General features: G+C 43.3%; 1 protein-coding gene and 1 pseudogene across 1 annotated transcript; one reads left to right on the forward strand and one right to left on the reverse strand.

Moving 5' to 3' along the window:
- Positions 1 to 515: 515 nt before the first annotated feature.
- LOC145968415 (uncharacterized) lies at positions 516 to 1,649 on the forward strand. Its single transcript, XM_083093842.1, has one exon. The coding sequence runs from the start codon at positions 516 to 518 to the stop codon at positions 1,647 to 1,649; it is 1,134 nt and encodes a 377-aa protein (XP_082949968.1).
- Positions 1,650 to 11,083: 9,434 nt separating this feature from the next.
- LOC145968796 (uncharacterized) lies at positions 11,084 to 14,165 on the reverse strand (annotated as a pseudogene).

Raw genomic sequence — 14,165 nt, forward strand, 5'->3', positions numbered from 1 at the left:
ACACGATTCGCGTTGAATGCAACTTGACGACGGGCGCGTATGTAAATGGAAAATCTGCGCATACGATACACGAATTCGCGCCGAACGTTCCACCGGGATATAAAATGTCGGAGATTCCAACGCAGATCATTTATCTACCGGTTATCGCGCGACTCGTAACCGATATATCGTTGCGTGTCGTCGATCAGAATGATCGATTGATCGATTTTCGCGGTGAAGAGATCACGATTCGTCTGCACGTACGGCGCAGACGATAAAACGAACGCGAGCGAGTAAGATGTGAAAACGGAAAGGAGGGGAGAGAGAGAGACATAACGATTCGCGCGATGCTCGTCGTGAGTGAATTTAATGCTGTGAAGACGCGTCGCGGCATCGGCAACCATAATCGTATCGTCGAAACTCGAATCGAACGTTCGGGGGGGGAGAAGAATGTTAAAGGATTGTCCGCCTCCAATATCGCTTTTCTACGATTTATGGGTTTCGTTGTACCGAAAATCGCGCGATAGTTCGACATTATGCGTGACATTTTGAATATCGGCGGAGAACCCATCTTCGACGATCGCATCGTGAAGATTGAGAGTCACACGTATAATCCGTACGCCAACACCACTTTCGGATACAGTGACGAGATACGAATACTCATTCAACAACAGGATCTGTATACGTTGCCGTGCGAGAGTTTTCTCTATATTGAGGGCAGACTACTAACGAAAAATGCTCCATCGGATCGACAACTGCCGGCATCGGGTAAATCGGTCACCCCCTCGATACCGCCACGGTTGGTAAACAACTGCGTGGCCTTTATGTTCGAAGAAATACGCTACGAACTCGACGGCGTGGAAATTGACAGTAGTCGCAATGTCGGAATAACAAGTACAATTAAGAATTACGTGTCATTGACAAGCGAACGAGGAAATATCTTGAAGAATGCCGGATGGGATTTCGCAATCGGATCAAGCGGCGTCGCAGCAACGGACGACTTCAACTTCTGTGTTCCTCTCAACACGCTATTAGGTTTCTGCGAGGATTACAAACGTATTGTTATTAATGCGCGTCACGAATTGATTTTGATACGAGCGCGAAATGACCACAATTATCTGATATCGCACGAGGAAAACGAGCCAAGAGTGGAACTGACGAAGATACAATGGCGTATGCCGCACGTAGTGTTAAATGACATTAATAAATTGTCGTTATTGCGCACATTAGATAGCGGTCGATATCTAAGTATGCCTTTTCGCTCGTGGGATCTTTACGAATTTCCGCTATTGCAAAGCACGACCAAACACTCGTGGGCCGTAAAAGCGGCTACGCAACTCGAAAAACCGCGTTACGTCATTTTCGCGTTACAAACCGGAAAGAAAAATATTCTATCGCAGGACATTTCCAGATTTGACGCGTGCAATCTAACTAATGTAAAATTGTATCTTAATTCCGATTTCTATCCATACGACGATATGAATTTGGATTTCGATAAAAATAGAATCGCAATACTATATGACGCGTATACGCGATTTCGACGAACATATTACGGATCCAAAAACGACGGGACAATCCTAACTATGAATAAATTTTTATATTGCGGCCCGCTCGCAGTAATAGATTGTTCTCGTCAAAACGAGGCGATTAAGAGCGCCACGTTCGTCTAGAATTCGACTGCAAAGAAAATGTTCCACCCAACACCACGGCGTATTGTCTCATCATTCACGATCGCGTGGTGGAATATAATCCGCTGACGAATGTTGTGCGTAAAATTCTATAAAACGACGCGTAAACTGTCGTTGAATTGAAAGAGAGAGAGGGGATAATGAGATGGAAGCGGTGAAACGAATAAAAACCGCGGTCTTTATATATAAGACTGTGGAATAAATAAACGTTGATATCTCTTTCGACCATGGCAGCGGCGACGACGGTTATGAGTAATATCGCGATACCAATTTTCATCGATCTGCAAGGTTTTATCATCAACGAACGATTCGTGACGAAAGAAGTGGCGATACTCGCGAACGGTAGAGATCTAACGCATCACGTCTTTCGCGCTCCGATGTCATGGAATTTATTGACGAAAGGTGAAAAATCGCAAGCCTGTTGGTTAACTTTGAATCATCACGGATTCCATTGGACCGACGGATACGTGGAATATAAATGTGTTAGACAGATCATCCGCGATGCGATATGTCGCGCGTCGAAGGATCTTAACGCGGACACTACTACGACAATTTATGTCAAGGGTCATGAAAAGAAGAAATGGTTGGTCGACATTGCGGGAGAAGTTGCGGAGCAACGCGATATAACAATCGAAACTATCGACGCCGATTACGAGGACATCGAACCTTTACGAATGCTGGCCACGTCACACGCCTATCGTTGCGCTTACCACACGAAAAATTGCGCCTTAGAAAACGTCTGTAAACTACATAATTGGTGGTTGGAGAGACGTAGTCAATTACACGATAAATAACGATATATATTTATATACAATATTTTTTTATATCGGCAATTAATCTTTAATGTATTATTCTTTCTACATTAACTAAATAGTTAAATATATAATATTTACTCATCTAACGTATTACGATTAAGCGTTCATACGCACATCGTCCTTCTTCAAACGCGTTTATCTTTAGTATATAATATTCTTTCCACATTAACTAAATAATTAAATATAATATTTACTCATCTAACGCATTATCTTTAACTTGGCGTATATGTGTTACGATTAAGCGTTCATTCCTCGATCGCTAGTTTAATACGTCGACTATCAAGGATTTCAGCCACCGGCTGACTCCAATTCATAATTCCAATCAAATGTATTATGTTATAATAAAAAATTGTACAATTAAACGTGATTCTCACGCACCCATATATGCACGTCGCCCTTCTCTTTCTCCCCCTCCTTTTTCCTCTCTCATCGATCGATCGATCGATGCTCCATCGCGCTTTCGCGAATTCGAGCGACTCGCTTCTGTGCGCGCGCTCGCGAAAGTCATGACGCGCGTCGCGATATCGTTCGTGTTATCGTTCGCGCTATCGACACTTCCGTTTGTCGCCGCTACGTCGCTGACCGATAGCGATATCGCGGAAGCGTTTCATTATCTGCGAATTTACGGCTATCTGGAGAACGATGAAAATCAACAATCGTTGGATAACGCAACCCTTCTGAACGATGCATTGACATTATTTCAAGAGTACTACGGTCTATCTGGAAATGGAATTCTAAACGTGGAAACAATTCGCGTAATGCGCAAACCGCGATGCGGCGTCGCGGACATTCACAATCACAGCCCATTAACGCGAAAGTGGCCGAAGACGCATCTCACGTGGAATTTTAAACTAGCAAATAGAGAAACTCTACGCACGACTCAAATGGCGTTCGCTCTATGGTCCGAGCATTCTTCGCTAACGTTTTCGCGCGACACGTTACGGCCCGATATACTGATATCGTATCAATCTGGCGCACACGCGTATGAGAACGATAAGAATGGAGACTCGTGCCCCTCACCGTTCACGGGTCCGGGGGCGGCCGTCGCTCACGCATTCTTTCCAACGGGAACGATCGATTACGTAACCGAGGTACACGTCGATGAATCGGAACCGTGGCACACGCTAACGAGATCTCCGTCGAATAGATTGTATCTCTTTCAGACGCTGACGCATGAAATCGGTCACACTTTAGGTCTAACTCACAGTCTGAGAGAAGATTCAGTCATGTACGCTTATACGCCTACGGAAGACAAACAATTTCCGCTCAGATTGAGCATAGAGGATATCATAAGTATACGAAATCTCTACGGATCGTGGAAAACTTCGACTCCATCAACAACGACAACGACAACGACAACTACAACTACAGTAGCACCGACAACTACAATAACGCCAACGACCGTGAGGACGACAACGACGGCTCCTACCAATACCATTGATCTATGCGCCATGAAGCGTATAGACGGAGCATTAATTATGAATCATCGCTTATACGTCGCGCGTAAACGCAACGTATGGTCGATCGATATAAAGAGAAAATGTTACGGCTCGCCCTTCTCATTCGCCGACTATTTTAAATTTTTCCCTCGCGATATCGCACGTATATCAACCGTGTATCAGAAACCCTCGGGAGACATCGTGATATTCGCGAACGGCTCTGTTTATCTCACCGATTCGAATTTTCAACTCAAAATAGGATGGCCGAGATCTATCGAGCACATCGGATTTCCGCACGAGGCTAAAATAAACGCTGCGATAAACACACACGCGGGGCGCAGTTACGTTATATATAACGATGATAAGATAGCCGAGATGAACGATTGCGCGACGACAATTATGAGACACGGCTCTCTATGGGATACGTTTTCCGGGATACCGTCCGCGATAACGGCGGCTTTTCGTCACATTGACGGTAATCTCTATTTCCTCAAAAAACACGATTATTACGCGTACAACGAATTCATCGACGCGATAACCTCAGCCGGTCCTTTCGATCTCAATATACTCGGAATAAAATGTCCCGCTGAAGGCATTCTAGATCAATTACAGGAACTCGTTTCCAAGATATATCGTCTAAAATACGTATCCGTCAACAGACCGGAGAATGATAATGATAATGATGACGATAATGATGACGATGACGATAATGATGACTACAACGACAATTATGCGGGAAACTTTGACACTTAATGTTTTAAGATTATTATATCTTTCGCGTCGTTCTAAACCGCTTCCTCGTCTGAAATGCGCATCAGCCTAGAAATTGAAAATTGCTATATTTAACGCATCGTTTCCAAACCGCACTTCCGTTAATCGAAAAAAAACAATGAGTATATAAGGCGCATCTCGATCGCGACGAGCAACATTTTTCGCAGTGCTCGAGATTAACGCGCATCTCTCAACGTCGAGGTGTTTCCAACGAGCATCGAATCCTTCTTCGCGAGACCGATCATGTTCGCGGGAATCGGACAGGAATATCGCCGAGTCCTCGGGGATCAAAATCAATCGGCGCCGCAAACGACGACGACGACGATGACGACATCAGCAGCAATGTCCAATCCCTTCGTCGCGCCTTTGCGTCGAGACGAGGACGATACCCAAGACCGCTGCGACACTCCGCCCGCGGAAAAAAAAGCCAAATTGTACACCGAAAACGAGTAAGTGTACACCTCGCGAATCATTTCACGGGAACGTTTTCGATTATCTCTCTCTAATTTTTTTTCAACAGATGGATGAAAAATTGGATGTTTAAACGCGAGATCAATTTCGCGAAACATCCGATTCGCATATTAGGAAGACGATACGCGCTGACTAAAACGTCTTACAAGTACATCGACATCGCTATCGTCGTAAAGCGAGAATCATACGTCGATATCGCTCTAGGAGACTGTCACGGAAAAGAGATCTCGTTGACGGCAGATATGTGGAGAGATCTGCTCGCTCTACGCAACGATATACTACGGTACTTCGAGAACGACTCCGAAGATCCGCATGCTCCAACGTTCGCGATAATCGGAACCACTACGATTCGAATCGGGAAAGAATCGCATATCCATGTCACAAGCCACGATAAAAGCGCTGTTCGATCTCGAATTATGCGTGAATCGCATCGTCGCGACGCTAACCGGCGTGCTCGAAACCGTCGACAACAAACTATCGAATTTCATCGATATCGCGACGCAAATCGATCACCCGAATGATATTCCGGAAGGAATTCGTCAACACGAACACTTCGACGCGAACGATTTAATCGATTGCGAATTACACGCTCTCCTTTTCGGACTCTACTACAGTTTGTAAAAAATTTTCGTAACAAAAAGATATATATCGTTATCGACAATTTATGTATCCACGCATATAAATTCGAATGAAAAAAAATATGCGTCGCTAACGCAATCCCATTAACGACTTATGTACTCACATACACACACACATGTAACGTTAATCGAATAAATAATAAAATATTTTACACGAAATTCGTCATCTCTCCTCCTCCTCCTCCTTAAAGACGAACACCTCTACGCGCGACATATTCTCCCGATACATCGAGTTTTCATTCATTCATTCATTCATTCATAAATGGGAAAAAAATACCGCTTAGATTAAAACGAGGAAATACGGAGCGGAAATCCGTTCGCGACCGCTTATCGCTCTCCCCTTAATCTAACCGCGCTAATGCGTTAATGCGCGATGCTTTCAGGAGGATATATATTAATCCTGCGATTAAATCGTTCTCCAGTTTCATTCGAGTTTTATTCGAGAGAGAAAGAACGTACGTTTCGTATAACAAACCGAAATGAATAACATTAACAATAATCTCTACTCTCTATGAAAGAAAGACTTCGTGAATCTATTGTTTTGCATCGTAGCAAAAGTGATGTTCTTCTGGAAGGTAAATAATGTTTTTTTGTACGAAAAAAAATATACGCGCGTATATAATATATATCATTTTTTTAAAGTCCTCCGTCGACGTTGAAATTCCAAAATTCGTGAATATCAAACATCGGCGCGAAATACGAGCGGAGCGATGGAACGCGCGACACGATCTCGAGGAGGAATGGGGCGACACTCCGGAAAGCCGCCGAGATAACGAGATAAACGGATGGAAGTACCACGACATCTTCAATCTACGAGGCCTCTTCGAGATGCGAGATCTGTACGAGGAAATATTAGAAATAGAGAACATTCAATACGAGGAGAGACGAAGGAGAGAGGAAGAAGAGGAAAGAAGAATAATAGCGGAACTCGTGGAACAAAGAAGACTACGAGAGGAAGAACTGTTGAGACGGTTACGATTGCACGTAAAGGCTCCGGGAGGCTGACACTCGTACATATTATTATACGCACGATTCGTATTTAAGACCTGAAATATACTTATTATCAAAATTTTTCGAATTAGCGATCCGCACTTTTTTTCAAGAACCGTATTAAATAGCTAAGAAACCGAAAGATAAAGCGAGCATTGATCTAATAAAATAATAAAAAATAAAAAAATATTTTACTCGAAATTCGTCATTCTTCTCGTATTATTATTGTCCGCTTCCATCTCTCTCCCGCTCTCAACGCGCATAAAAAAATATAATACGCACGATTCGTATCTAAGACCTAAAAAATATACTTATTGTCGAATAAATACGCCGTATTGTTATCGGCTTCCGTCTCTCTCTCTCTCCCTTCCTCTTACAGAGGTCTCTCTCGCACGCGCTAACGAACCGGCGGCGGCGGGAACTCGCCGCTCGTCGTCTCCCCCTCGCCCCACCCTTCGCCGCGCGCCCGTCCTCTCGCGCGAACCGTTCGCCCGTACCCGCCGGCTACGTAAAATTTCACTTTTTTTCTTAGGCGACAACCACGACGATGTTGGACGGGTTGCGTCCGGGCGGCGCGAGCGAGAGAGGCGCGCCCGTCGTCCTCTCGCGCGCGACGTCACGGCGTTTACCCACCCGACGGCTACGTAGAATTTTGCATTTTTATTACCAACATAGTGGATAGAGAGAAATTCCCCCCCCGCGCGGCGCATGCGCCGCGCGGTTCCCCAGCCTCGCGCTGGGAAAATCTATTTTTAGAATTAATTGAGTTAGAACCAACATAGCCCCCCTACTGCTGGTGCTGCTACTTCCCGACGGCGGATTCTCTCCGTCGTTTCTTTCAGCAGCATCATCTCCTCGCAGAAGGCGACGACGGCCCTCCACGCCTTCTCGCTACCGGCCATATGCGTAACTAGAACCGGTAGTGAGAGGTCCTCCCCGACGGCTCCCGTCAGTGCGCGGCGCTGCGCACTCTATGCCGCGCAGTCGGCGAGTGTGTGCTGTGCCGTGTCGCACAGCACATCATAGTGGTGGCACGCTCTCGACCTATACGACGCAGGTACTCTCCGAAACACACGTGCCCCGTCAGTACCTGCGCCAGCCGGAACGTTACCTCCCCCTGAGCCCTGTCTACCCACTCCAATAGACAGGGCCGGACGGCCCCGACGGTCCTACAACCCGCGGTGCGCGGGTCAGAGAGATGGGCATCCCATCTCTCTAGCATTGACCGCCGGGCTTGGATCCGGATGATCTTTTTTGCTCTCGTGGGCAGCTTACTTCCTGTGGTCCCCCGGATTTTCGCTCTCGCCAATATACTTCGGCGTCATTGCGGCGAGCAATTCCAGGGGCGGCCATCCGGCCAGGACGGTGACCGCAGCGTGCGACACCGTCCTATAGGCCCTGACCACTCTAGCGGCCATGCAGCGTTGGATGCGGCGAAACATGTCCTTCGCGCGTCGCATGGCCGCCAGATTGGCTGCCCACATGGGTGCGCCATACAGCGCCACCGAATTGACGGTGGCCATGTATAATCGGCGCACCCGACCATCCGGACTCTCAAGGTTCGGGAGGAATTAGTCCACTTACCGTCCAATAGGAGACCGAGATACATGATTCGGTCTTCTACCAGAATGGAGGTACCTCCTACACCGATATGAGTCGGTGGCGGCACCCCCGAGGCTCTTCTGTAGAAGTAAACTGCTTCGGTTTGCCGCCACTTTAAGTCCCATATCGGTGATTCCCCGTACCACGCGTGCCACCGCTGTCTCAGCCTTGGCCGCGGTGCTTTCCCAACTGTCCCCCGCGGCCACCACGAGTGTATCATCTGCATAGCAGATAGCGTGGCAGCCGCTGGGGAGAGGCAGCCGAAGTATTTCATCATACGCGAAGTCCCATAAGAGGGGTCCTAGAACGGACCCTTGCGGGACCCCGCAGCGGATACTCCTTTTGTGCCGTCGACTGTCCTGGCCGATATACACCAACTCCCGGAAGTATTCCCGGATGACCCCCACGAGGTAGTGGAGGACCCCGCGGTTTCGCAGGGCGTCCCCCACTCGATCCCAGGGCAGGGTGTTGAAGGCATTTTTAATATCCAAGGATATTGCCATGACCACCCTGCCCTCCGATATCGCGGCCTCCACGAGAGGTCTGACGCACTTGACTGCGTCAATAGTCGATTTCCCTTCGTGGAAGCCATACTGCTCCTCGTGGAGGTCTCCGTTCCGGGATATGTGCTGGATAAGGCGGGTCGCGAGAATCCTATCGAAGATCTTGCCCACCTCATCCAGCAAGCATATCGGCCGATACGCCGATGGAGTACCCGCTACTCCGCCTACCTTTGGAAGAAGTACCAGCTTGGACCTCTTCCATTGTTGGGGAAATACCCCTTGTCTGAGGCACTTGGTGAAAAGCTGCCTCAAACGTTCGCCCAGGAAGTCTAGGGCACGGACTCATATATTTCCCGGTATGCCGTCCGGTCCGGGGACCTTACGCGGCCCAATTCTCCGGACGGCTCGGGAAAGTTCGTCTCTGGATACCTCTTGGTCCTCGGTTAGTTCGTGGGGTCTATCTAAATCAGGGCCCCACTCAAGGGTGGACCCCTCTATCCAGCGTGGGAAGAGAGTGTCCACTATTTCTCCGAGGACCTGAGGTTCCAGGGTCTTCGTGGCGGGGGGCGTCCAAGCTCTGTGCCTCTTGAGCACAATCTTGTAAGAATGCCCTCATGGGTCCGTGTTAAGGGACGATAACATTTCGTCCCAACATTTCTCCCTACACCTCCTGATAGCGCGGCTAAGAGCGCATCGGGCTTCCCTTAGTGCGGCCAGGGCTTTTTCTTTCTCTTCTTCGTTCCCGCTTAGCGGGAATCGGGAGAGAGCCCGCCGAGCGTGGACGGACGAGCGCCGTAACTCGGCTAACTCGTCCGTCCACCAATACGTCGCTCGGCCAAGGCTACCAGATTGCATACGCTGCGTCCAGCGGCGGCACGATTTGTATCCCCACCACTTTCGCGCACTAAGGCATAAGCTCTCATCCGTGTACGCTCGACGTTCGACTACTTTCGGTTACTTTCGGTTACCTTTGACAGAGAAAGACGGATAGATTAGCTTCTATCTCCTTCTCTCTTGAGAAGGTCTATTGTATCCATTGGATCCATGAAATCTCGAGCTGACGAATTGACGGTAACATGTGCGATACTTATTATCACACATAATATTTTCCTATTGATTTTTTTTTATGAAAGTTTATATGTTGTTTAAAAAAGATAATATAACATATACAAAAACAAATTTCATATATTTTTATCTAAATTTTTCCATTCTTGGCTAATATGTATGCTTTTTTATTAAAAAAAAGTTTCTTTAAAGAAATAATTGTAATAAAATAATATTTAAATTTATTTTAATAGAATTGTATTTTGTTATTATTATTTTGTATTAATGTATGACGTACATCTTGTTGCTCAACGGAAACCGCGAGAAGGTGGTGGTCTCTTCCGTTAAAAAGGAAATGTAAAAAATTTAATAAATGAATAATAATAAAAATAAAATAAAAATATTATATATATATATATATAATAACATATATATAATATTATACATTTATAATTGAAGAGAAATCTTTAACCAAAGAAAAATATGCTTTTCTTAATTTTAGCCGTATATGATTAATACAAAATTAATTATTTAAAAAATTAATATAATACAGTTACACAATATAGTTATCTTTTACACTTAACACCATAATGACAAAAAATGAATACATGTATTTACAACACTATTTAGTATATGTATTTGTGTATATATATATTAAATGTGTATATATATATTAAATGTTATAAATATTCATATTAATATTTTATTCATCATGATATAAAACACAAAATAAAGATAATTATATGTTCAATATGTAATTGTTTGTATTCAAATATTAAATAATTTATTTGTACATATTTATTATATAGAGATAAAAATACGTAAAGTATATAACACTAGGTGTATGTATATACATATAAACGTATAATGCCAGTACACGTTAGATCGCCCCTGGCTTTATTAGTATATAAAATATATAATATTAAATATATTTATATTAATATAAAATATTTTTAAAAATATTTCATATATAGAATGGGCCCCATCCATCGCCCATTCTCGTAAGACGCAACCATTATATTTTCGTCTTTCCGATTTGCACACCAAGTGTATAAATAATATAGCATTCTTTTTATGCGAATGAGGGACGCATTGAATATTATTATATTAAACAAATGCTATTTATTTTGGTGCAACAAACATTTATTGTGAAGGGAACGGTGACAGCTTGTTAGTTTCTATTATATTCATAAAATGACGTCTCATGCGCTCTACGTCATTAGAATATTTATCCTCACAAGGATTTCTTCCTAAAACTACAGATGTAGCAAAAGCAGCTGCATAAATTCCGCAACATATGCTATCTGGTTGTTTTTGGACTTTTTCAAATATTATATTGCTTATTACATTTATTCTTGGATAACGTTCGCGAATATAATCTTTCTCTTTTTCTGCCAATTTTTTATATGTACAGCCAGGTAAGCTGTCATATATATGCAGTTTGGAGCCATCACAGAAAATGCATCGCCAGTGATCAGTACAGTTGCCTCCAATTATTTGTAAACTGTTGTCGCTCTCACTGACTGTTATCAGATCCGGAAACTCCAAATACAGAACGCTTTGCGTTTCGAAACAAGAAGTTTCTCTAACAACACGCAAGAATCTATCTAACGATTCATCGTTCAGTTTGCTCTGTACAGGCAGAACGTTCTCTCTCACCAAAGGAAGAGGAGCAATTATATCATCTAAAACTTTCTTACGTTTTGCTATTTCATCTTTAGTCAGATTTTGTTTAATCTTTGAATAACTGACTAAGATGCAATCGCTATCTTGCTCTGTATCCGAAACAGTAGCAATATTCGCCAAGTCTGTTTGCATCAAGTTCAGTTTTAATCGTTTGTTTTCTTGCTTGTTATCTACATTATTTTGTTGCGCAGTTTTGCGGATAATTTTTCTTTCAGATGCTTTTTTTGAGCATCTTTTACATATTGCGGGTCTCTAATTAACATATGCCTGTTATGACGGCTATCCAAGATTTCTGGAAGCATACAGTCATGATAGAAGCGTTTTAGAAAAGGCAGCATTTGATTTTCCCAAAAGTCATTGTCTCTATTGATTACCACAACTTTTAAACTTTTGGGAGTCCATATAGCGAATATGCAATAGTTTCGCTGCGTTATGTTCAACTGCCCTTGAACTTGATAAAAGAATTGATGATTTCGATTCATTTTATCATTATTTTTTCTGTCAAATATTCCTTTCAGTAAAGGCAATTTTTGTACAGCCTCATCAGCTGTTAAATTCTCTGCTGATAGAGGACATTTAATCTCTACCAAACCATCTTCATCGATAAGTCCATCGGGAGAAGCACCCAAAAGTGGATTCTTATAATCAATGAACAATCCACATGGTTCAATTTTTTTATTTAATTTTGTAGCCAACTCTTTTCTGGCGACTTCCTCCCTATCGCGACCATATTTCATGGCTGCTGTGTCAATTTGTGGAGGATATAAAATGCTTTTTACAGTCGCTGCAAGACGTTGTTGGTCTCATGCGACATACAGTTCCAAAATTGGATGCTGTTAGCATTTTACGCCTTAATGAATGCCATAGTTCACATTCATTTTGATCTCTTGTATTCCGTTCAATTTTTTCCCTGTTTTCTGCATTTTCTGACAACTTTTCTATATGATTTATTTCAAGTTGTTTGTATACGTCAGGTGGAAAATCTGGCTTTTGTGATTGTGGGCCATAATATCGATCTGTTCCTGCCTCTCGTTTAAATTTTTTAGATCTGCCATCCTCTTCTCAAGATTTTTTGGTTATCGCAACCTTTATTTGTCGTCGTTTTTCTAAATTTTTGACAGTCGGGGGAACATCCTTACACATGCTTTTGTGTACTTGCGTAAGCACTTGTTGAGTATTATATTGCACAACAGCTCCCGCAATTCTAGCATTGTAAGAACCTCGTAAACCAAAATTAAGGCGCTTTCCACCAATTTCTTTGCAGATTATCGAATTAAACGCTTCTGCAGGATTGTTTGTCAAATTTAACAACAAACTATCGGAATAAGCACTCAAATACCTGACAGCACTTTCAATTTTGTCATATAAACCGTGGAATTTTAAATACGGCACATAATTTTGTATTTTCTCACGGTTTTCTTCGCATGTACGGCCACGTTCATTACATCTTTTATGCTCACCAAAAATATGGCTAGGAATATTTAAAATATCTTTTTGTAATTCCGTAGCTTTGTCATGGTGAGGTAATTTTTCCACTTTTCGTAAAGCGGCAGCTTCTAGTACTTCTTTCCGTATTTTTAAAATGTTGTTTTTTACAACATTTCGTAACTGTACAAAGCCACGTTTTCTGTGCTCTTTTAGTTGAACTGTACCTGCAACGACTTTCAACTTTTTGCACAAGTTGCGAAGCAAATGATTAGTGCATTCTACTTTTTTTACGGTCACCATTTGTTCGCGATACGGTGCGTTATTTAGTATGGCCTGATATACACTGCTGTCGCCATCAACAATAATTGTTTTATATATCAGTTCATGCATTTCAAGGCTATTTTTAAAGCCTTCTACAATGGCGTCACTTTCCATACTTACTGTAGAGCTAGCGTTGCGGTCAAAATTTTTATAACATTTGTGACTGCGTGACTCAAGTCCATTTCGCTCCGCGCTGTCACACACTGTACAAAATTTGTTGCGGATACCAATGAAGAGAACTTTTTTTGTGCGGTAACCAATTATGGCATCAACACCGGAAAGTAAATCGTAAGCGTTGCCGTACGACCTCTTCATCCAACTACCATCCGCTACAACGGTTATGTATGGAATGCCATTTATAGTTTCATTCCTCTCGAGGGCGAGTTGTTTTTCTACTTCGCCTGCCATTTTCATACTTTCTATAGCTGTTTTTTGAAAATCATCGACTAGATTTTCGCGATGTTTTATGTCTTTTCAGACATGCAAGGAATATTTACACCTGCACAGAACTCTTCCAGTTGGCATAACCATTTCCAACTGTTATAGTTGTAGCTACAGCAGCTTGGTTGAGATCCAACTTTTCAGGTTCTGTAGGTTCTGACCATATGTTGTCTTCATAGTTGCACATTTGGCATTTGAAGAACAACTGCGTCATTAACCCACAGCGATGAGAATTTACGAGTTTCCAATCTTTAAATTGGCACTCTACTCCTCGCGCATAGTTATCAAATGTTCTGTGGATTTCATTCCACATAAAAGAAATGTCGACAATGCGACGGTCTTCGGGCAT

Source organism: Camponotus vicinus, unplaced genomic scaffold (genome assembly GCF_025532165.1).
Source record: "Camponotus vicinus isolate PSW18456_S1 unplaced genomic scaffold, iyCamVici1.0 SCAF_3, whole genome shotgun sequence".
In the NCBI taxonomy this organism is placed as follows: Eukaryota; Metazoa; Arthropoda; class Insecta; order Hymenoptera; family Formicidae; genus Camponotus; species Camponotus vicinus.

Bases quoted from the DNA above. Each gene is read 5' to 3' on its own strand.
- LOC145968415 (XM_083093842.1), top strand. From the start codon at position 516: ATGCGTGACATTTTGAATATCGGCGGAGAACCCATCTTCGACGATCGC.